Genomic DNA, 23,037 nt, shown 5'->3' with positions numbered 1-23,037 from the left:
TGACGGGTGCAGCAGAAGAGTTTATCCCTCCCTGGGTGAGAGAGGGTGACGTGCCTCTTCTTGGTGGGTTGTGTCCAACAGTCCTAAGTTCATTGGTTCTTGTAGGTTATTTGGGCTGTGTGACCGTGGTCTTGGTATTTTCTTTCCTGACGTTTCGCCAGCAGCTGTGGCAGGCATCTTCAGAGGAGTAACACTGAAGGACAGTGTCAGTGTTACTCCTCTGAAGATGCCTGCCATAGCTGCTGGCGAAACGTCAGGAAAGAAATTACCAAGACCACGGTCACACAGCCCAGATAACCTACAAGAACCAATGAACTCTGACCGTGAAAGCCTTCGACAATAGTCGTAAAGTTCCTGCATTAGAAAGAAGCGGCTGCCTCGTAAAGTGGGGTCTCTTAGTTGATCCAAGCTGTAGTGAATAAAAATAGTCCCCGTAAAAAGACTAGTCTTGTTTGGAATGTATGATCTGGACTGTCGTTGCCCATCTCTGGGTGGAGAGGGGAGCCGAGGCCCCCTTGGAAACCCCCTTTGGCTGGGGGGGGGTTGGAGGCAGACCTCACCTAATGGCCTTTGGCTGGATGGGGGTCTGCTGTCTTGCGAAGGAACCCCTTCCTTGTAGGTGGAGGGTCTGCTCAGCATTTTCTAGAAGCAGCGCTGGGTCTCTTTAGCGCACTGTAGCACAGCCCCCGAAGCAAAACTTGGCAGAATCTTTTTAGAGGCTTATAGTGGTGTGTGTTGCTTTATAATCTGTTGGAACTGCTCTGACCACAGGGAGTCCTCAGAGTAGGGCTGACTGCAAGGTGAGCTGAAATAAGGCCCAGTGCAGCTTTCCTGGGGCATCTGTTTTGGGTCTTCCCCCACCCCCAACTTGGGGTTTGTGTATATCTTTGAAAAACTCAAGATGTTGGCTTGCCTGTGGTGCCCCTCAGCGGGAGACTGCTTGGAAGGGTTCCTTTGCCCGCCTTGGCAAGTTCCGCCATGAGCCCAATGGGCAGAGCACAGTCCGCATGAAGGCTGACCACGCGGTGGGGCTGCCCCCTTTGCGGTGCTTGGGTTCAAAGAGCTTTTTCTCAGGCAGGTGCCCCATCCCTGTAACGTGACGTTAGCACTCCGGATTGTGGGAAGCCATCTGCAGCAAACCAGGTGTTTGTGGGGAGGGGGGCAGCAGGAATGGGCAGCTTCCTCTTGGTTGGAAACACAGCTGTACATGAACACACCAACCTTATGGAGTAAATCCTGCACAAAGGGATGGTTTGGGAAGGCATATTTGGGAGCATATGTCTTCCTAACTGGTGGGGAATGCCAACTTCCGGGCCTGTTTGATGGAATCAAATTCTATTTGGAGATGCTGCAAAAAGCAGCCTGCAGCTAAGCCAGTATGTCTCAAGGCTCCTGCTTCCAGTGCTCTGTGCACAACACACCCTTCTTCCACTCTTGGCAGATCCAGGCAGCCCCGGGGAGCCATTTCTTTGCAAGAAAAGTGCAGGAGGAGACTTGACCTCTCAGGGACCCCCCCCCTTGCTCGGCCTCAGTGGCCCTTCTGGGCTCCGTGATGCTTGGTTGCTTGGCCCCTTGTAGCTGCTTCGACATTGTGGGAGCATTAGGTAGGCGGGGTGGGGGGGTGCTCTCTTGATCCGGTTAGCGGTTTCAGTTCTTGCCCATATGTAATTTAGGAACCTGAGGATTGTGTCTATATGGAAGAAAAAGTGTAAAAAAATTACAGGAAAAAAAAATAAAACTCATTTTATCGTCACAGTTGTCTGGGAGATTTTCTTGCCCCCAGGCCAGACAGTGAAGGGGGGGGGGGAGACAGGGTGCTTCGATCCAGCCCCCCCCCGGGGGGGGCAGAATTTACAGTCCAAGGGGGAGCTCCGTGTGCGCAGCAGCCCAGGGGATGGGGCCGGGGATGGTAGGAGGTGGGGGGCCTTGGGGCGTTTGCGGGGACTGCCTGCTCTGCTCTGCCGGGAGGGGTGGTCTCTCTGGGCCCGGCTCCCCCGCCGGAGTCCTGCCTGTGCAGCCCAGCCTGGGGAAAAAACCTGCGGAGCCAGCGGCAGGCAAAAGGGAGGGGGCGGGGGGGGCGGGGGGCTTTCCAGCTCCCGGGGGCTTCGTCCCCGTCGGAAGCGGTGGGACCGCCGATGCCCTTCGCGGGCAGCCTGGCGTTTGCCCAAGGTGGGTGGGGGGACCCAAAGCGTCGCCTCTGCGTGGGATGCTCGCCGCCACCACCGCCCTGCGAGGTAGGCCAGGCCGCCTGTCGGGGCGGCGCGTGGGGCCCGCTCCGACTGGCCCGGCTGCCGCTGGGCGCTCCGAGGCCCCCGGCCCGAGGGGGGGGAGCGGGGCCGCCGAGCAAGCCGGGCGGGGCGGGGGAAGGGGCTAGGGGGCGGGGAGGTCAGGGCGGGGAGGGGGCTTCCCTGCGCGGGGGCTGCTCCGCCGAGCCAGGCTCCGCCCATGCCCGGGGGGGGGAGGAGGAGGAGGAGGAGGAAGCGTGTCAGGCGTCGGGCTCCCCGCCCACCCCGCCCCGCCTCTCGCCGCCCCCTCGGACTACAACTCCCGGCATGCCTGGCGCCGGGGCAGCGGCCTGTGGGCGGGTGGGTGTGAGGGAGCCAGCAGGCCCGAGGCCCGGGGAGAGGCGCGGCCTTCCCGTCACGAGGCGCCGGCGGGCGGGCGGGCCCCGCTCCGCCCCCTCCCCACTCCGCCCCCTCCCCACTCCTCCCTCCCCTCCCTCCCACCCACCCTCCCTGCGCCGGGCGGGCCGGGCAGGATCGGGGTCCCTGTGCAGCCTCCTGGCGGCCATGGCGGCTGAGGCGGGGCCCCCCGGGCCCTGAGCGGGGGAGGCGGGCGGGCGGGCGGGCGGGCGGGCAGGACGGAGCGCCGCGGGTCGGCGAGGCGCCGGCGGCGTGGGGGGCATCATCCGCCCGGGAGGTGGGCCGCCGCCGCCGCCGCTGCCGCCGCCGCCATGGAGCCGGGCGAGGTGAAGGACCGCATCCTCCACAACATCTCGCTCTCCGTCAAGAAGGTCAGCCGCCCCCCCAACCCCCGGGACTGACCCCTCTCGTGCCCCCCCTCAAACCCCCTCCCCATCCGCCTCCCCCACCGATGCCGCCCTCTCGAGCCGGTGGGGTGGCGGGCGCCTCACTCTCGGCCGCCCCCTTTAGGCCGAGGCAGCCGGGTGGCTCCCCCCACCCCGCCACCCCCAAGGGGCATGTGGCGACTCTTCCCCCCCCCCTGGCGGTGCCGGGCAGACGCCCCCCCCCCGCCTGCCCCCCCCGCCTGCCCCCCCCCGGGTTTCGCCTCTGCTGCCTCCGCACCTGGGCAGCCGCAGCGAGCCCCGCCTGCCTCCTCCGTCGGGTGGGCCCCGGTCGGAGCGTGGCTGGGGGGGGTCCACCCAGGAAGCCCCCCCGCGCATGGCATGGCATGGCATGGCATGGCATGGCGGGAGGCAAAGGGCAGGGCGGCCTCCGCTCACCGCCCCCGCCTGGGCGGCCTGCTCCCCCCCCCCCAATCTGGGTCCCCAGCAGGGCCGGGAGACCCCCGCTGAGGGCTCCCAGCCTCTCCAGAACACACCCTGCGGGGGTCGCCCAAGGTCGGCTGCGACTCGATGCCCCCCACCCCCCCAGAAGAAGGGGGGCTTCTGGGCCGCAGACGTCCTTGGTGTCCCCGCTTTAAGTTCTCTAGGGCAGCCGGGCCTGGACCCAGCAGGCGCCGGAATTAGGGGCTCTGGTGGCAGAACTGGGCCTCCCGCCTCCTTCCCTTGCGGGGCTCAGCACGAGGGTCTCAGCACCCACCCACCCACCCACTCCATCACCGTGGCCTGGGCTCCTCTGCGCTCGGCCTGGCCCGGGGCCACCTCCGCTGACCGCACTGGGCCGCTCTGCTACCGCTGCCCATGTTTTGACCCCTTCACGCTTGGACCAGCTCTGGCTCGTTTTAGTTGCACCCGGCAGTGCTGGATCCAGGGGGTCTCCGCTACACAGCAGGCTGGTGTCTCCCCCCCCCCCTTCCTTCCTGCTGTCGCCTCTGTGGCGCTTCCCCATCTCCTGGTCTCTTCCGCCTATGACTAGCATGCCCTTTTTTGCTTCCCTCTCTGGTAAGGGTTGCAGAGGGCAAAATAGTTGGTGAGAAACTGCCCAGAGAAGGCGCAAGCTGAGGATTTTAAAAAAACTCTCAAGCCTGGAATGCTTTGCAGTCTCTTCACTGACACTTCTGGCCGACGCAGAGGTGATGCGGGTCTCCTACGTATTCCTTTACAAGTTCTCAAGGAAACTGACAGCCACCCAAACTTAAAAAGGACTCTGCGGTCTGCCCATGGCTACTCTTTACAGAATTACCTTTGCAGTAGAAGATGCTTGAGGCTCTGGGAGTCACGTGGGAGGGAAAGCTGCAGCACCTTGTTCCTTTGAGGGATGAATGTGGATTGAATTATACAGGAATGTGAAGGGAAGTGGCCATGCGGACCCTGCGAGAGAGAGAGAGAGAGAGAGAGAGAGAGAGAGAGAGAGAGAGAGAGAGAGAGAGAGAGCTCTCTTTTGCTGCCTTGTAGGTTGCGGAGCACTGTAAACATTTCTACCAGTTTGCAACTTATTTTGCTCTCCTATGTCGTCGTCCCCCGTCCCCCCCCAAAAAACAAACAAGAATTCCGGGAACTGTAATTTCTTGAAGAGGTGCTGAGAGTTCTTTGAAAGTCATCCTGAACTGTTCTGTAGAAATCCAATTCCCAGAATTCTTTGGTTGGGAGCCATGGCAGGTAAACCTATTTGAGCCTGCTTTTAACTTTTGCTATGATTATTGTACCTGTCGCATGACAAGAGGTACTTTGTGGGGCCCAGAAGCCTTCAGCATGGGTGTGCATGTCCCATAAGAGGCAAGCCCCGCCTCTCTGTTCAGAATGAATTGTTTTATTGATTTATTTATTGCATTTCTAGCCCACCCTCATTCCCAGCAAGCTGGGCTCAAATTATCCCAAACTGGCTATTGCCAACGACTCATACAGCTGTGCTGAAGTTGCTTAGCTTGTTCCCTCCATGCAGGTCTTTCAATACACAGAGGGAGAGAGAGAGAGTCTGTCAGTAGGCAGGACATGGGGGGGGGGGTGATAAATAGGGAACAGCAATGGGTTGGAAGCCCTGGAGCCCAGTTCTGCTGGCCATTCTTCTGAGCAGCTGCCTCTACACACACACATATACACACACATGGCCACAGTCTAACGAAGCCTTGACGCCCAGTCTTAGGAAGTCTGATCACCCTCTTCTGTGCCTGTGAGGCAGCCAGCAGATGTGTGGAAGGGCCGAGCCATGGAGTGGGGCCTGCGTAAGAGTCACATGAGCAGCATGACTCCGAGGAACTGGCGAGTGCAGAGCCAGCTGTTGGAAATGCAGACACAGAAGCTCTTCAGTGGGGTGGGCGGCCGTAGCTGGGAGCAGCTGAAGAGTGTTGCTCCTTGCTTTGTGTCCTGCACTCTGCAGTCTGCCCGGCATGGTGTGTTGCCAGAAATGGGAGAGGGGAGACTGGTTGGAAGACTGGGGTGGGTTTGAGCCCCAAGGAGCCGTATGTAATGCCGAGGCCCCATCCTCTGACTGCTGTGATACCATCCGTTGCAATTTGATGTGAACGCAGGAGCTTTTCTTCTTCCCCTTCCTCCTCTAAAGAGACCTTTCATGTCTGTGCAAGAGTCATTTGCTGAAGTCAATGATCACATCGGCCGCTAAAGTGGGCCATTGAGATTTGGGGGCTGAACCACAGAAGCCAGCATCCGTCCATGTCCCCTGCAGGACCTCCCAGTCTGTTTCCCTCTTTCTGCATTGAGCAGGGAATCTGGACGCTCTGTGCCTCCCCTCCCTGTGAATTAGCTGTTCCTCTCCTGGAGCGGTCACATGCTTTGCCTCAACCTTGGCTGCTCCGTGCCGGCAGCTTTCGCTCTAAGGTTGGTTGCGTTCGAGGCCTTAGCGAGTGAGTTAACCTTGTGAGCCTGAGCTTGCCAGAGGATGCCTGTGAACAGTTCCAAGGGGGCTTGGGCAGGTCTGCCTCCAAGCTGACTGAAGCATGGCAATTCAAGTGGAGTTTGCAACTACATACCCTGGCACCACAGTACCAGTTGCCACTCGAAGGAAGTGTGTGGAGTTCTCTTTTGCTAAGTCCGACTGGCGTCCATCTGGCCCTTGCTGCTGGGGACTTGTCTTGGGATCTCCTGCAGGCATGGGGAATGCTGCTAAACCAAGTGGGGCAGACCCTGTCCATGGGCTCTGCTAGGAAAGAACTTGTGAGCTGTGCCTGACAGTTCTTCTCTGGCCTGAGCAGGGGCCTGACAATTAGAGGGAATCGTTCCTTATGGTGTGTCTGTACCCTACGCTTCAGGACGTTTGCAGTACAAATGCAGGATTTCTGCCCTGTCTGACCCAGGAAAATATTCCAGCTGTCTGCTCCGGCTCAAAGATGAACCAAGCTCATCTAGGCTAAGAACCTCGAGCCGCCATCCAACTCAGGAGAGGAGGCAGAATCCAGCTGGCCCACCGGCCCTATCGCTGGGCCGTTTGTCCCCACAGTAGGTGAACTCTGGCAATGCCAGGGTGGATGTGGACGGCCCTTGTTTCTCCTGCCCAAGGGTTTATAAATAGCTCTGTGACTCAAACCAGCATTCCATGAGGAGCTTATATGCCACATCGTTTTCTCGGTCAGCGATGCCAGCGTCCTGGGTAGGGCCAAAATAGTCAGCGCAGGTGCCCTGGCAGGTGATCCAGAGGGCAGGGCGGGGGAAACGGATGCTTGGAGGCGGAAACCGTTCTGCACCCTCCGTGTTCCTGGCACTGTTGGGCTTGGTTGCCATTGCCACTGGTGGGGATGATGTCATTGGCCCAGTTCTTCCAGGCAGTCATGCACTGAGCCTGGGGGTGGGGGGCGGCCCTGAAACACAGGCTGGCGGAGGCAGCTGGGACGGCAGGCCAAGGCTGAGGGCCTTGCAAGGCTCTGCTCCCACCCTGCCCCAAAGGCTTGGAGTGTGCCTCCGTCTCCCTTCAGCCCCTGAGTTCCCCAAGCCAGAAAACGGGGCCTTCAATAAATAATGCCGTAGAATTCAGAGTGTAGAAGTCTGGAACCACCCAGAAATCTAAAAGACGAAACACCACAAAGCACGAGTGACACATGATTAGGCAGGAGGGTCTTGCTTACAACACGCTCTGCGCAGTAGTGCACACCAGAGTCCCTCCTCGTCTTTCCAAGGAGCATTGTAAGCCCTTCTGTACAGTTCAGCCCTGTTCTTATTCACTGGCTGGCTTGTCTTTCTCTCAGTTGCAGAGTTACTTTGCGGCGTGCGAAGACGAGACGCCGGCCATCAGGAACCACGACAAAGTTCTGCAGCGCCTCTGCGAGCACATCGACCACGCGCTGCTCTACGGGTAGGCAGCGGGCCCTGAGGCTGCTCTCCTTCTGAGCCTGTCCCTTCTGTGGGACTGTGGTCCTGCAGGCTGAACGCATGATGCTCTCCAAGATGTGGGTGCAGGTGCATTATGGGAGCCTGCTCCTGTTGTCATTTGAGGACCAGACCTATCCTCTTTGGGGATTTTCAATACAAAGCCCCATTGGAGCCTGGGGAGGGGGAGTGAATTCCCACGTCCCCAAAGTCTGGCTCAATGGGGACCCCCCTTGGCCAGAGGTGCTCTCCTCCTCCCTCATTCCTCTGTTTCCCCAGACTTCGTGACCTCCCTTTGGGCTACTGGGTCTTGGTGGTCCACTTCACCCGCAGAGAAGCCGTCGAGCAGATTGAGGGGCTTCAGCACGTGACGACCAACCTGGGACGCAGTAAGCACGTGGGCAGCAGCCCTGGGTCTGACAGAGGGGAGCAGTGGCCCCCGGGGGATGGGGAGTAACCCCAGCCAGAACAGGTTCCCATCCTTGGATCAGCTCTTCTCCCAGCCCCAGGCAATTCTGTTGTGTTGGGATGAAGGTTCAGCGTCTTGGCCCCCACCCAGATCCTCCTGGACTCCAGGCGCCGGTGCTGGTCTTGCACTTGCACCTGCCTCCCTGGACACGTTTGGAAAGGAGTGCCCGAGCGGAGCCTTCTCTGCAGACTGATGGCCTTGCGCCCGGACTCTCTGGGTGAGCTCTGCCAGCGGCATCAGGGGCACTCTCTCTCTCTCTAGGCACACCCGCACACACGGAGGGGAGATAGCTGATGGGGGAGTGTTGTCATCAGCCAGATCGTCCTCTCCAGGCTACTGGAAGCTCCCCTAGGCTTGACCATCAAACTCACTGTTAGAGGCAACAAGCTGGGGGAGTGGGGAGAGGATAAATAATTTGGAGATTTCACACATCCTCTCAGGCTTTATCAACTATTGAGTGTGAGTAGCTTAATTTCCCCGTCTCCCTCTGTTTGTTTTCCTTGTGCTGACTCAGCAGTTGTCTTCGAGCATCTTAGAGTCTGACAAGATTTTGGGGTGTGAGCTTTGGAGAGTGAAAGCTCTCTTGATATCAGCCGAAGGGAGGCTTGACTCTCGAAAGCTCCCCCGAAACCTTCTTGGTCTCTTAGGTGCTCCTGGATTCGAATCGAGCTGTTCTACTGCAGACCCACCCAAGCATTTCTTCTATGTACTTTTCAAAGAGTGCCCTGAGAATATGTAGAGGGATTCCCACTTTGTCTAAAGGTGGTATGCTTTTGTTCTTTTCATGCCCCATGTCAGCCCCACCCCACCCTCTTCACTGTTAGCGATCAGGGATAATAGTAGAATATTGCAGACGTTGCTTCCTCCTGGGGGTTGGGATCCCAGCCCCAGGCATCATGAAGGCAAGGTTTCCTTCGAGCCAGGCCAGAACCTGAGTGTGGTTCTCTGTTTCGGGATTTGTGTGCTGGCCACGGTCAGTTCGGTGTCTTGGCTTCCGAGCCTTGAGATGGTGGCAGCAGGGCCTTTGTGGGCCAGCTGTGGCCGAGCCCGGAGAAGCCATATGGTCTGCCTGTGTTGTTCAGGCTACTTGTTTGCCAGGGAGAAGCGGGGGCAGGGGTGTGTGGCCCACCCCAGAAAGGAGCACCTGTCCAGAGCCCGCTTCTTTGCCCCCTGCAGGCCGAGCGTGGCTGTACTTGGCCCTCAATGAGAACTCCCTGGAGAGCTACCTGCGCCTCTTCCAGGAGAACCTGAGCCTGCTGCCCAAGTACTACGTCAAGTGAGTTCCCCTCCCACGGGCGGTTTCGGCATTCTGCGGTGGGTGGCTGGGCCGAGGCAGGCCCTGCGAGGGAGCAGAGAGACAACTTGGAGGGAGAGATCCTGTGGCTTCCCGGGTGGCTTGTGACCCAGTTCCCCTGTTCCCAGCGTTTTCTGCTCTCCTGTGCTCTTGTATATTTTTCAAAAAGTATGCATGTGGTCCAGAAGGGTCATCTAAAAGGCTGTCAAGTTGATTCTGCCATACGTTCCCCTGGCCTAGAACTCCCTTCTCCAGAAGTGTGAAGGCTGTCCTCCCCAGACATCTGTACAGAGGCCCAGAAGGTCTCCCCAGCAGAGTGAAAACACTGGCACAGAAATGGTGGGACATTTCTGTCTCCAGTGCAAACATACGATCAGCACAGAGGCCTTTCAGAGCAGAAGCCACAGTTTGGGGACAGTGCAGCCTGCCTAGTTAGGCGAAGCTAATTGAAGCCCGGTTGTAGGGAAGGAACGCTTGGTCTCAATTGAACTCCGATTTAATATAGTTGAACTTCCCGGTAAGTTCTAGTTCAGCGATTTGACACTTCTTGCTCTCGTGGCACAAGCAGACAAGCTTTTTTGCAGTGTGTCGTTCTGGAGGGGGTGGGGAGTGAGCAGCAAAGGTTATGCCAGCACCCTGTGAGGGTTTTTCACCACTCCGTGTCCTGCTGCCTGGATCCGTGTCGTCTCAGCCCCTCCATCCCATCCCATGAACCGCCAGCCTCCTTTTCAGCCCCGCTCCTGTGCCATCTTGTGGTGGGTGTTGCAGGTGAGAGGCGGCACCTGAGTCCTCTTGTCCCCTGCTCCTTCTGCCCCCTTCCCCACTGCACGTTCTCAGTCACAAATGTTTGCTCTGCAGAGTCCCTGTCTGAAGTCCCGTCTGTGTGCCTGGTGCGGCTTCCAGGCCAGACAGAGGAGCTGTGCCGCCCCTCAAGAGTCCGATTGCAAGGGAAGGAGAGGGGGGGGAACATAGTGCCCTCCCCTGCCTGGCCTGGGGTCTGTGCTTTGACTTGCCCAAGTTCTTGCCACTCTGCCTCAGGGTTCCTGTGTGACCAGCTTCTCTGTCATCCAGGAACGCCCTGGTCTGCAGCGACGACCATCTGACCCTCTTCCTCACACTGGTCTCTGGCCTGGAGTTTATCCGGTTTGACTTGGATCTGGTGAGATGCTTGTCTTCGCTTTCCAGGGAAGGGGTGCGAGACGGGGCAAACTATCGGGAGAAAGGGGGGGTGAATGTAAAGACTCTAAATAAAACATTACAGTCACCTTGAAAACAACCAGCGTATAAACTCAGCAAATAGCAGCTGGACCTACAGAGCGGGGAATGGCTGGCCTTGTTCAGACAGACAGCATAAAACTTTGCTAGTGACCTGCCATGGCAAGAAACCCTGAGAGCACCAGTAAAAAACTCAAGCGAGGCTGAGTTTAGGAACCTTGCTTCTTTAGCAATGGCGGGCGGACAGGGTGGGGGTGTTCCATAGTCAGGGCACCACAGCCAAAGAGGCCCTTTGGCAGGCGGGGCTCTCTGGGCAGGTTGTGACTGGCAAGCAGGCCTGGCTCCTAGAGGGCATTCCCAGGCAGCAGGGAGGCTCCCATCAGTGTTGTGATTGCCGTGCCTCTTAAATCAAGTGGCAAAGCCGGATGGGTCGATCCTGCTCTCCCGCGGTTCTTCCCCTTTCTCGAGTGCATTAGTAGCATCGCAGGAGTGATGCATTAGCAGGGGCTGAATGTGTCGTTTCCGAAGAATGCTTTGGGGCTGCGAAGGAAGAGATGCCTGAAGGCACCGTGGGCTGCTGAGCCCCTCCTCCCTTGCCAGGGAAGTGAATGGTCCACCCTGTCTTTCTGTGGCACTTTCAGGACGCCCCCTACTTGGACCTGGCCCCCTACATGCCGGACTACTACAAGCCGCAGTACTTGCTGGACTTTGAGGATCGCCTGCCCTGCTCGGCCCACGGGTCAGACAGCCTCTCGCTCAACTCCTTCAACTCGGTCACCTCCACCAACCTGGAGTGGGATGACAGCGCCATCGCCCCCTCCAGCGAGGGTGAGTGGCTGAGGAGGGAGGGGCCCAGGGTGGGGCGGGAACACTTTCCGGCGGGCTTCTCGCCAGTGGTCCTGGGATTTGTCACACAGAGCGTGCGCTAGGCTCCTTCTGCACTAAGGCCTGGCTACTGGACCAGTGGGTTTTCCTGGGGGGGGGGGAGGGCCTGCAGCCACTCACTCTCTCGCAGCGGGGCTGTGCTGCCCTATGGATGCTTCTGCTCCCAGGACAAGAGGGTTCCTCTCAGGCAGGAGCTGCTGGAAGCTGGCCTTCATGAGCTCCGTGGGGGAGCAGGAGGAGAGAGGCTTGTGGCTGGCAGAGGAAAACCTCCTCCGGTGGGCATCAGGTGGTTGCTGGGCTAATGGGAAGCCAGGAGGGAGGGTGCTTGTTCTGATGTGATCCCGCAAGGCCCAGCTGGGATGGGGGTCCCGTGGGCTCGTTTGGGTCTGCGCTTGGAAGGGGGCTCCTGGACTGCTACTCCACTCCCACCCACAAGGAGTTTCCTGTTGCGTTCAGGTTGGCATTCACAGCCTGCTTGCCTCCAAGGAGGATGAAAGGGGCTTCCAAGCCCCCTCCCCCCCACCCCCCGGCTGTGCTGGCTGCTGCTGCCCCTGCCTGCCCCAAGCTCTGGTTGCACAAGCCAGGCCAGACAGTGGTGTGGGAAGCCCACAGGGCCGGGGGTGGTGGTGGTCCCTGCTGGCTCCAAGCAACAGGTGGGCACGGGAGACATCAGTGCCAGTGGGGAAGCCTCTGACCGTCTTCAGACGGCCCTGCCTGCTATCCTTGGCTCGCCCCAATGCTTCCCTGGGGGGCATGGGGGGGAGTGTTGGTTGGCAGCCTTTCTGACCTCTCTTCCTCCAAGCAAGCATCCCAGGTGGATCGCTGTGTGCTCCTGGCAAACGAGCTCGCTGCCTCTGGCTGCCCGTCTGTCCGCCTGCCTCCTGCAGTCCTCTTGTCTAATCGGTGGTTTTGTCCCTCACTTTGTAGATTATGATTTTGGAGATGTCTTTCCCGCAGTGCCGTCCATGCCCACCACAGCCTGGGAAGGTGGGACCGTTGTCTGTAGCCGCGACCTCCGTGCCGCTCTTGTTTCTACACCAAAGCTTGCTGCATGTTGTGCCATTGGTCTCTTAACACCATTTGGTGCCTGCAGGAACAAATAGCTTGAGAGGGTGGCTGGTGGCTCTAGCGCGGTCCATCAAGCGGGGGAGTGCTGGCTCTTCTGTGGGCCTGGGTCTCTGCCTCTTCCCTTGGTCTCTCCTCTCTCTATGCCTAACTTTCTCACCCCTCCGTGACTTGACCTAGCCCAGCATGAGGTGCTCTGTTGTTCTGGTCCTTCAAACTAACAAGCCTCCCCAGTGGGCTGTCTGCGCCACGGCTCAGGGTGACTAACCGTGCTCTGTGTTCTGAAAGTGCCCCCCGGGGAAGAGCGGAAGGGAGCTGCCTCCATGTCTGGTGGGGTTGTCACCAGCCCTTTTCCCCACCACCTCTTTTCCCGAGCAGGATTTGGACTGCAGCAGCCAGGTTTCCCTGCTCTCCCCTCTGACTTGGTGCCCCGTCGTCCTCCCTCTGCCGCTCAGAAGGCAGGCGTGGGCAGCAGACAAGCCACGGTCCGCTATTATGGTCCTGCTGCCCTTCTCTTTCCCCGTGTGTAAAGTAAGTCTCCAGTCCTCAAGGCTGGGAAGGGAAGTTGGAGGACAGGACGGCCAAAACTGCTAAGTAGGCCAGTGAGCACAACAGCTAGTTGGCTTGCAGCCACCTCCTGGCAGGTAACCACCTAACCAAGAACAAGTCCATGTTTTGTGCCTCTTGTACTTCCTATGGTTGATTGCAGCTTTTCATACTGGAGGGGAAACCCTTTGGTAAGAATCCAGCGGGAGGCGGCTGCGACCGTAGAAAGAGCCCCTCCCAAGTCCTTAGAAATGAAAGGGAAGGCAGGGGGGGAGTCCGGGTGTGTGTTTGAGCATGCTGATAAGTCTGGCTCCCACCCCGTCCTGCTCTTGGGCCCCTGGGGCGCGGGGGCGGGGGGGGGGAGTGTTCTCAGCCCTGGCATTGCCAGCGTCACCCTTGGAAAAGGAGCTCTTGTGTTGGCTGGAGCCTGAGTCAGGTCAGCCCATAGGCAGCTGCCATCTCCTGAGTCTGACCCTGGGCCCACCAAGGTCACTCTTGTCTCCCGCCAGGATCTCTTGGGCAGAGGATGGTCTTCTGCACAACCTCCTGCCTCATCCTTTTTACTGGAGATGCTGCCAGGGATCTGACCTGGGACCTCCTGCCTGCCAGGCCAATGCTCTTACCACTGAGCCATGGTCCCTCCCTCCCGCCTTCCATTTGCCTTGGGTCAAGGGACATGTCTAAAAAGCAGTTGGAAGCCAGTTCAGACTGGTCTGACTCCCATCCAGGCAACCAGCAGGGAGTCTGGAGAGGCCCGCTAAGGACGGCCCGTCCCCTCTGGAGACTTCGGCTTTCCTGATCAGCTGCAAGGAAAGAAGCCCTGGTCGAATTAAACTGGCTGCGGACCTCTTTGCCCAGGCAGCCCCGCACAAGTCCTCTGCCTGCAGGAGGTGCCGCAGGGCAGCATTGTGGCCTTACCAGCACCTTTGCCTGGGGTTTGCTTCTGGCTGGGTGGCCCCCGCCGCTTGCATTCTGCTGCTGCCGGTCACTGATTGCAGGGTGTGTGTGCTTCTTTCTCTTTCCCAGACGGAGACCTGACAGATACCCTCAGCTGCCCACCAAAGAGCCCCACGCAGCGTTACAACCCCTTCAACAAGAAGGCAGAAGTGCCGTCCTCCACCGAGACCACTCCGGTACACCACTCTGCCTCCCAGGAGAGGGCGGACCCCGTGGCTGAGGGCACAGGCCAGTCCGAGAGTTGCCCCGAGGTGGAGGTCATCAGGTCAGTGTGGGGCCAGCAGCAGGGGGAGCGCCTTCTGAGCATGCCAGTGCTGCTTCATGACCAATCAGCGATCCTGCCAGCCTGGGATCCTCCGCTCCAACTGGCAGCAGCTCCCCACAGCCTCTGCCGGAGACGGGCCTCCCAGATTCCGCCAGGGAACATGGCTCTTGGCACTTTCCACGTGAGTGGGTGGGAGGGAGGCTGGACCATCTGACTCAGGCCAAGGGGTCCAGCCACCGTAGTCTTCCCACTCAGAGCCCTTCCTGACTCTGCTGCTGAAGATGGTGTGCTGGAGGCTGGGCTCAGTCCCTGAGCTGTATGGCTAGAGGACCAGAAAGAAAGCCTGGTGCCAGGAGGCAAGGCAGCCCCCACCCACCCCCGGTCAGTGGCCGTACTGTTCCTGGCACTGAAACCAGGGAGAGGCTGCAGCCAGAAGGGTGCCGTGTTTAGGGAACGGGTGGCAGAGCTGCCCTTGAACACTCCGGAGCCCAGTGAGGACAAGGGTGTGGCGTTTTTTGCATTTGGGAGGCGATGCTTGCCGGACGGGTTTGACGGAGTCCTGCTATCACCAGAGGCTCCTGAGCATAGCTCTCCTCTCCTCTCCTCTTTGCAGGCTGGCTAAAAAGAAGAAGATTGGCAAGAAGAAGAAGGGCAAATTGGAGGAGGCGGCAGCAGCAGCAGATGTTCTCCCTCCTACTGCGGTGGGCCCAGAGGCGGGAGGGGGCAGGCCGGCTGAAGGAGCCGAGGAGCAGCAGCCCCACCAGGTGGCCCTGCCAGACCCCCCAGGGAAGGCCAGGCCGGAAGCAGCCCGCGAGCCCTCTGCACTTTGCCAGCTGGGGCTGCAGATCCCCGAAATGAAGGACACGTCCATGGAGCAGGTGGGGCAGCCGCTCTGCAAGGTGATCAACATGCTAGACGGGCAGCTGGACCCCCCGCGGAGCCGCTCCCTCGAGCCCCCCAACCAGTCCTTTCGGACCGACACACCAGAGGAGGCCCCCTTGGAGGGGCCTCCCTCTGGTGGCTTTAGCGAGGGGGGAGCAGCCCCCATGGTCTTCTACTGCTTTACCGCTGAGAGTCCAGACGCTCTTGCGCCAGGTGGTGGCCACCATGACCTTGCAGGGGATGGCCAACCGCCAGATGTTCCTGGTGGCCCTGAAGCTGCTGGACAAGAGGCAGAAGGAGGAGAGGGAGAGGTTCTCGGGCCCCTGATGGACTCGCAGCAGCAGCATGCGGGAGAGGCGGCTGTGAGCGTGGAGGCCCTCGGCCAGCTCGAGGAGAAGGCCAGCCCCTCGCTCAGCAGCGCGGAGGACTCCGGAGTGGAAGAGGGACAGGGCAGCCCTTCGGAAGCAGCCCACCCCTCTGAATTCAGGTGAGAGGAGGCTCCTTGAAGCAGGGAGGAAGTCCTTTCCCCTGGCCACAGAGGGCTGCGGCCAAAATGACCAACTCCTGGGCAAGCGTGACCGATGCTGTTGGGGCAGGTGGGCAGCCGGCAGCTGCTTCTGTGCTGGGGCAGGTGAGAAATAGGTGCCCTGTGGCCCTTCTCTACAATAATACCAGGGGGGGCCTCCAATAAGCAATAAAATACGGCGAGGTATAAAAACACTAAAACCAAACAAGTGGCCAAAAGCTCAACTAAAGCTTATTACAATGGCAGTTAGATGGTATAAATGATCGAACCACTAACCTGAGAATCCCTGGTCAAAGAAAAATGTCTCAACCTGTCACTAGAAGGACACTCGGGTTGGCACCAGGCAACACATTCCGGGAGGTTCCTTCTGCAGTAAAGGGGCTGCAACAGAGAAAGCCCTGTCTGTAGGGGCCACCCACCTGGTCTTTGAAAATGGGCTTGTGGCTGGGGGGTTTCTGACAAAGATAATTATCAGGCAGGTTTGTGTGGGAGTTGGGAGACACCCTCCGGCAGTTTGTCGAGGTTCTTTCTTGGTGTGCTAACTGGATCCCTCCACTGCCCCCTGGGGAATGGGGGCAGACAGCTGCCCTCCCCTACCTCCCCCCATCCTTCCTGCTTTCTCTTCCTCACTGCACAGGGTAGACAACAACCACTTGTTGCTGCTGATGATCCATGTTTTCCGGGAGAATGAGGAGCGGCTCCTCCGGGTATGTCTGGGCCACACGGCGGCCTCGGCTTCCTCCGTTTGTTTGGGATGATGTTCCTCTCCAGTGTTCAGTTTGGGGCTTTGCTGAAGAAGGAAAACAAGGTTCATGGGGGTGGGGGGAACCATCCATCATCGAATCATAGAAACATAGAGTTGGAAGGGACTTCCAGGGTCATCTAGTCCAACCCCCTGCACTATGCAGGGAATTCACAACTACCTCCCCACCCACCCCCCACACTCCCAGAGACCCCTGTCAGTGCCAGAAGATGGCAAAAAAAAAAAAATCCTCCAAGATCCCTGGCCAATCTGAGGCCAAGCTACCCATTGGCATCTGACCAAGGCAGACTGCTGGGAAATTCTTCCTACCAGGAGAGTTTCTGGCGAAGGGGGGGTCCCATGGCCGTGTTCTCCTAGTTGTCTCCCTCAGCCGCTCCGCCTTCTTCCTGCAGATGATCCGCATGAGCACGGGGCACATGGAGGGCAACCTGCAGCTGGTCTTTGTGCTGCTGACAGACTGCTACATCTACCTCCTGCGCAAAGGTATATGCTGGTCTGGCAGGCCCTGTGGCCACGACTGGGAAGAAGCCACAGGTTTCCTTGCTGATCCGGCCTCTTTTCACGTACTTGTGAGCTCATGTTGGTTCATCTGTTGGTCAAATGGGTTGCATCAGGTTTCTCTGTTATCTTTGACAATAATTAATTTAATTAAAGCAGGTACAGGAATATCATATTTATTGTTTTTTTAAACTGAGATTAAGAGTTAAACTTGGCCTTCTAATCTTGCTTGAAAAGATTATGATCCCACATCAGATCTATATTTAGATGTATCTGTTTATCTCACCGTTACCTAAGAACCTGACATCTAACTAAATGGTGAAGTGTTAAAGTTAGAAAGATCTAGCATAACTTTGCTATTTTTTTGTATATAAACGTGCTGATGTGATAAGCAAATCAGATTTCTCTGGATGGAACTCAGGGGCCATGGCTCAGTGGTAAAGCCTCTGCTTGGCGTGCAGAAGGTCCCAGGTTAAGTCCCCGGCATCTCCAGTTAAAGGGACCAGGCAGGTAGGTGATGCAAAAGACCTTTCTTTGCCTGAGACCCTGGAGAGCTGCTTCCAGTCTGAGTAGACAAGATTGACTTTGGTGGACCAAGGCTCTGATTCAGTAGAAGGCAGCTTCATGCGATATTAGGTGAGATTTCTACTTGTATGTATGACTTGGGTTTATATAGAAAAGAGCAAGAGTCCAGTAGCACCTTAAAACTAACAAAATTTCTGGCAGGGTATGAGCTTTTGTGAGCCACAGCTCACTTGGGTTTATATAAAAAATCTTAACAGAAGTTTAAGATAATAATCTGAAATCTGGTATGTGGTCAATTTTAAGTTATTTAAAAATGGTTGAGAAAGGCTAGCAGATTTGATTTATTGGAACTTGTTTTTGCAGCAGAAATAAGGTTAATTTTTACAGGTTTGTGTTTTCACCTTGCCTAATAAAAATATTTCTTTTTGCAATAAAATATAGTTTATTCTTTGACAGTTTTCTGTCTGGTTTGCTAGTAAGAGCTCAAAGAACAGAACTCACAATTCATTCATTTATACAATCAAAAGTAAGGCTTGCAAACAACCGTATTGGATACATCCCGGAGATATCGGGGGCCAAATAGCTGAAAGAAGAGTTCTTCGAGGACTCCGTGGTGCAGTGCTGTCCCTGGAGACGAGAGCACGTTGTCTTGTTACATGCTGGCCGAGAGAGTTCTGCCTGCTGCGCGTGTTCCTCTCTCAGGGCCTGGGCACGAGCCCTGCGTGGCAGCTCCAAAGAGGCGCTAAATGCCGCTTTGGCACTCTGTTGTGCAACTTCCAAGTGGAGACGTTTTGGGCCTTTTCAGAGGCTCTCTCTGAAATGCCAACAGAATTTGGCTAGAGTCATTTGATGTATCTCTGGCCATTTCTGCTGCCTCAGTTGTGGCCCCTGAGATCAGCAATGTCCCCCCCCCACACACACACGCACATGCCCCACGTAGAAATGGGGGATGATCCATCTGCCACTCTCTTGAGCCAGCGAGAGCTTCTGCAGCCCGAGCCCACAGGGCCTGGTGTTGTGGGTGTGCTGCCTCTGGCTCCTTAAGGGAGGGATGCTTTTGTTGAGGTTCAGGAGTCAGCTGATCACTGTACAGGACGGGGGGAGGCTTCCATCCGGTGATCTCCTTGCAGGGCTTGGCTCTCATTCTCCCTTCCTCTTCGGTCAGGAGCAGCTGAGAAGCCATACATGGTAGAGGAGGCACTCTCCTACAATGAGCTGGACTATGTCTCGGTGAGTGGGGGGGCTTCAGTGTGCGTGGAGGAGGTGTGGGCCCCAGGGAGGGATGGGCTGCTGCTGCCAGGGCATGTTGTCGGAGGGGGGGGCGAAGGGATTGGGGAGGGGCTGTGGCTCAGTGGCAGAGCATCTTCTTGGCATGCTGAAGGGCCCAGGTTCAATCTCTGGCAGCATCTCCAGCTAAAGGATCTGGCAGTAGGTGATGTGAAAGACCCTTTTCTGCCTGAGACCCCAGAGAGCTGCTGCAAGAATGACCCTGGCGAACCGAGGGTCTGATTCCGTAGAAGGCAGCTTTATGTGTTGCTTTGTTCATGTGGTAGTAGAAAAGAGCAAGAGTCCAGTAGCACCTTAAAGACTAACAAAAATATTTTCTGGCAGGGTATGAGCTTTCGTGAGCCACAGCTCACTTCTTCAGATACTTATCTGAAGAAGTGAGCTGTGGCTCACAAAAGCTCATACCCTGCCAGAAAATATTTTTGTTAGTCTTTAAGGTGCTATTGGACTCTTGCTCTTTTCTACTACTGCAGACAGACTAACACGGCTACCCACTGTAAATTTTGTTCATGTGATTTGCTTGCCTGGCAGGTGGGCCTGGATCAGCAAACAGTGACGTTGGTCTGCACCAACCGTCGAAAGCAATTCCTGCTGGACACTGCAGACGCCACCCTGACCGAGTGAGTGAGCCATGAGGCAGCCATTGTGGGTACTCGCCCCCTGGGCAGGCTTGAACACTGCAGGCTTCCGGTCTGGACCGGCTGTATCTCTGCAGCATGTGTGGTTGGGGGGGGGGCTGCTGAGAAGGAACCCGGGCCGTTGCCTTGGTGGGGGGAGCTCTGGAATTGGCACCAGGACCACTGCGGCGGGGGCGGGGGCGAGACTTGGTTGCCCATCAGGGCCAGTGTCCTGTCCCCTCAATCTGAGTCACGGCAGTTCCTTGCAAGACCCAGAAGTTTGCTTGCTTCGTGTCTGGGCCTCCGTTCTCACCCGAGGCAGATGGCAACCACAAGCAGTGCTGTAAGAGCAGGGTAATACAACCAGCCACATGAAAGAACCGTGCACTAAGCACAGACGAGGCAGCAGGAATTATGAGGCTGGAGAACAACGCAGTAGAACATGATATAGCATACCCTGAACAGTCCGATAAAGCTGGAGGACCAAACCAGGCAGTAAGGCCAGCATAATGTACGCAGCCACCTCTGCCTGGAATGCCACAGGCATGAACCACCACCTCAGTCACAGACTACAAATGCCCCTGAACAGTTCTCTTTTACACATCAGAGCGTGGGGGCTTTGCTGACCTTATCAGGCAGGACGTTTCTGCAGGCAGGGGGGGGGGAAGGGGGAGGCCCTATGGTTGTGGAAGGTTGGAGGGCCTGTTCAGCCACGGGGACGTGAGGCCAGGTGGGGAAGAGGAGGCGGCCGAGGGCAGCAACTCCTCTCTCTCCACCAGCAGCTAGGGCTGGCCTTTGGCAGGTGAAGAAGAGCCTGATCCCTGGTGGAGCTTGCTGAGCCTGTGGCAGGCGAGCGAAACCCCCCCCCCCGAGGGTATCATGAGAGGGGTGTGGGGCTTTGCAGCTGGTTTTGATTTGATGCTGAGTTGGGGCGCATTCTGCTGGAGCCTGGGTGTGTTCGGTGCCCCCTGATTCCCACTTCTCCTCCTGGCAAGGTTTTTCCTGATGTCTTTGAAGTCGGCTATGATCAAAGGGTGCCGAGAGCCACCGTACCCAAGCATCCTGACCGATGCCACCATGGAGAAGCTAGCACTGGCCAAGTTTGTGGCTCAGGAGTCCAAGCGGGAGGTGAGGGCTCTGTGTGTTGTGATCCCTGAATCCACCTGTGCCTTTTCAGGTGCCGTCCTCAAAGCCCTGCCTCCTGTTCCCCCCATTAGGAGGCCCCCCCCCCAGCATCTTTTGTACGTGGAAGAGAACTGGGATCCACATCGACACTCTGGTTGACTCCCAAAGTGGGGGAGAGAGGGCAGGGTGTGCCCTATTCAAGGGGGGCAGAACGGCTGTATGTTACGAGATCTCTGTCTGTCTGAGGTTCTGGCTCTTCCCTGGGGCTGCTCACAGATGCACCTCATGGCCCTTTTCCTCCGGAAGAAAAGCCCAGAACCCGGTTGCCGCCAGGTCCTTGAACCCAGCGAGATCAGTGCCCTCAGCCCTACCCATCTGCCTGACCCGCAGGCCTGTCCCCACAAGCGAGGGCTTTTCTGGCATCCAGAACAGGGGTCAAAATGGCAAGCTCTTCCCTCGCGCTGTGGGCTCTCCTGGGTGCCAGTCCTGTTGACGCCACGGCTGGGCCGGGTCTCTTGCAGGCCTCTGAGGTGACGGTGCGCTTCTACGGCCTCGTGCATTGGGAGGACCCCATGGAGGAGGCGCTGGGTCCGCCCCCCCCACACTGCACAGTGGCTGAGCACTGTGCCACCAAGGAGGGCGTCCTGAACTACAAAGCAGGCACCAACTACCTGGGCAAGGAGCTGTGGAAGCCCTGCTTTGTGGTGCTCAGGTGAGGAGGAGAAGCCGGAGCCACAGGACCGGGTGCTGAGCTGAGTGCCGCTGGCCGGGCGCTCTGCTCTGGAGCCTCCACGGGCACTCTGGCCAGCTTCGTACCAGGTGGAACTGAGCCCTGGGCATCGGGGGCAGCCGGGGGGGGGGCAGAGGCTGCTCCAGCGGCTGCCCCATCTCGTGTTCTTTGCCTTGCAGCAGTGGCATCTTGTACCAGTATCCAGAGCGCACGGATGTCGCCCCTCTGCTGTCTGTGAACATGGGGTGAGTGGAGGCCCAGGGCACACGGGGGCACCCAAGTCCCCACTCCCAGCCCCCCGCCCTTCGTCTCATTTCTTCCCCCTCCCCGATTGTTGCAGTGGGGAGCAATGCGGCGGGTGCCGGAGGTCGAACACGACAGACCGGCCCCACTCCTTCCAGGTGATCCTGACCGACCGCCCCTCCCTGGAGCTGAGTGCCGAAAACGAGGAGGAGATGGCTGACTGGATGCAGTTCCTCTGCCAGGCAGTCTCCAAAGGGGTGCGTCTCACCTGCCGGGATTGGGAGTGGGGGCACGCTTGATCATCTATGTCCATAACGCTGGGGTTTTGGACAGGCCGGGCATGGGCATCCCGCCCCTGTGTGGGTGGGGGTCTGCCTGGCTTCTGCGATGGGTGCCTCGTGGGGCAGCTGTCAGGCAAAAGGCTGGGCTGCCCAGGCCGGGCCCATGAGTGCCGGCTGCAGCTCAAGTGGTTCCTTGCAGGTCATCCCTCCAGGCGTGGCCCCCACCCCCTGCGTCCCCTGCTGCCTGGTGCTGACGGAGCAGAAGGTATTCATGTGCCACGAGGACTGCCAGACCAGCTTCTTCCGCTCGCTGGCCACCGTCGAGCTGGCAGATGTGGCCTCGGTGTGTGTGGAGCCCGGCCACGGGGAGTACTGCATCCTGGTGAGTGCCCAGAACAGCCACGAGGCCCCCCTCCCTCCGTCCCAGGAGCCGCCCGGCAGAACTCTCAGCCCTCCCTCCGGGTTTCCCTCCCAACAACCCCCGGGAGGTGGGTGAGGCTGAGAGGAGGGGCAGGCCCAAGGGCCCCCAGCCAGGTCTCTGGCAGGATGAGATTTGAACCCAGATCTTGCACATTCTTGCCCCCTGCTCTAAGCACTCCTCTGCAGGGGCAGCACTGTGGGCCTCATGCCGCAGGGGCTTCAGTCTCTCTCTCTGCTCTTAGGAGTTTGCCCAGGATGGCAAGCAGTACCTGCCGCCCTGGGTCATCTACCTCAGCTGCCCTGGGGAACTGGAGCGCTTCCTATCCACGCTGGACGCTGTGTGGAGGAGCACCTACCAGGTAACCCCCCCCCCATGAGCCCCCTTGGCTCCCCCGGCGGGGCATGGGCGGGGCTTGGGAGTCGTGGCCCTCAGGACGGCCTTGACGGGCACCATCTGGCCCCCCCTTCGTGCTGGCAGGTGGACCTTCGGCACAAGCTGATCGAGGACAGCTCCGTCAGGAAGAAGTGTGAGGATGCCCTGAGCCTGATCCGCAGCGCCTGGCAGCGCAGTGACAGCCTGTATCGTGGGCGGGCCTCCCGGGACCCCTGGTGTTAGCCTTCTGGCACCCAGCGAGGAACACGCTTCTACAAGAGGGGAGGGGCCGCCTGGCCCCGGGGAGCTGTAAGCAGCCGGAGTGGGGGATCCTTGCGTCTGGGACGAGGCCCCTGCCTGGGGGAGCGGAGGAGTTCTACAAGCAGCTCTGGCCGTTGTGTTCCAGGGCCGGCCGCCACTGTGCACGGAGCTGGGAGTGGGGCTGGAGCTGGACTGCCTACTGCAGCTGTGCTGTGGGACATGTTGTCTCTTGGTGTATCCCGGTGGGCGGGCGGGCGCTGGTGGTGCAAGGTGCCAGGTGAGAGCTGCCCCCCCGGGGGACTGAGCTAGCGTGCCAGTGGGCAGCCTTGCCAAGCCCATGGACTGGAGGGCCGGCTGCTGAGCCCCTCTGCTGAGGGCAAAGTACTTCTCCTCAAGAAGCTGGATAAAGAT

General features: G+C 58.4%; 1 protein-coding gene across 2 annotated transcripts; it reads left to right on the top strand.

Moving 5' to 3' along the window:
* The first annotated feature begins 2,940 nt into the window (after positions 1-2,940).
* On the top strand, positions 2,941-22,614 carry PLEKHM2 (pleckstrin homology and RUN domain containing M2). 2 transcript variants are annotated; one of them, XM_056865116.1, is made up of 20 exons: positions 2,941-3,013; positions 7,279-7,385; positions 7,679-7,788; positions 9,045-9,144; positions 10,234-10,321; positions 11,019-11,205; positions 12,190-12,249; positions 13,900-14,095; positions 14,709-15,464; positions 16,141-16,210; positions 16,659-16,749; positions 18,455-18,519; positions 19,108-19,196; positions 20,189-20,321; positions 20,840-21,030; positions 21,228-21,293; positions 21,389-21,548; positions 21,772-21,954; positions 22,235-22,351; positions 22,471-22,614. In XM_056865116.1, the coding sequence occupies exons 1-20, from the start codon at positions 2,954-2,956 to the stop codon at positions 22,606-22,608; spliced, it is 2,967 nt and encodes a 988-aa protein (XP_056721094.1). In that variant the 5' UTR covers positions 2,941-2,953; the 3' UTR covers positions 22,609-22,614. The 2 variants fall into 2 exon arrangements, with proteins under 2 accessions (XP_056721094.1, XP_056721095.1); XM_056865117.1 differs by lacking the exon at positions 12,190-12,249.
* Positions 22,615-23,037: the final 423 nt, after the last annotated feature.

Source organism: Euleptes europaea, chromosome 19, assembly GCF_029931775.1.
Source record: "Euleptes europaea isolate rEulEur1 chromosome 19, rEulEur1.hap1, whole genome shotgun sequence".
Lineage (NCBI taxonomy): Eukaryota > Metazoa > Chordata > Lepidosauria > Squamata > Sphaerodactylidae > Euleptes > Euleptes europaea.
The sequence above is the reverse complement of the archived record's forward strand: the minus strand, read 5'-3'. Positions and strand labels throughout refer to the sequence as shown.

Coding starts and splice junctions, on each gene's coding strand:
- PLEKHM2 (XM_056865116.1), top strand. CDS start 2,954: ATGGAGCCGGGCGAGGTGAAGGACCGCATCCTCCACAACATCTCGCTC. Junction 7,789..9,044: donor GACGACCAACCTGGGACGCA/GTAAGCACGTGG, acceptor TGCCCCCTGCAG/GCCGAGCGTGGCTGTACTTG. Junction 22,352..22,470: donor TGTGGAGGAGCACCTACCAG/GTAACCCCCCCC, acceptor TCGTGCTGGCAG/GTGGACCTTCGGCACAAGCT.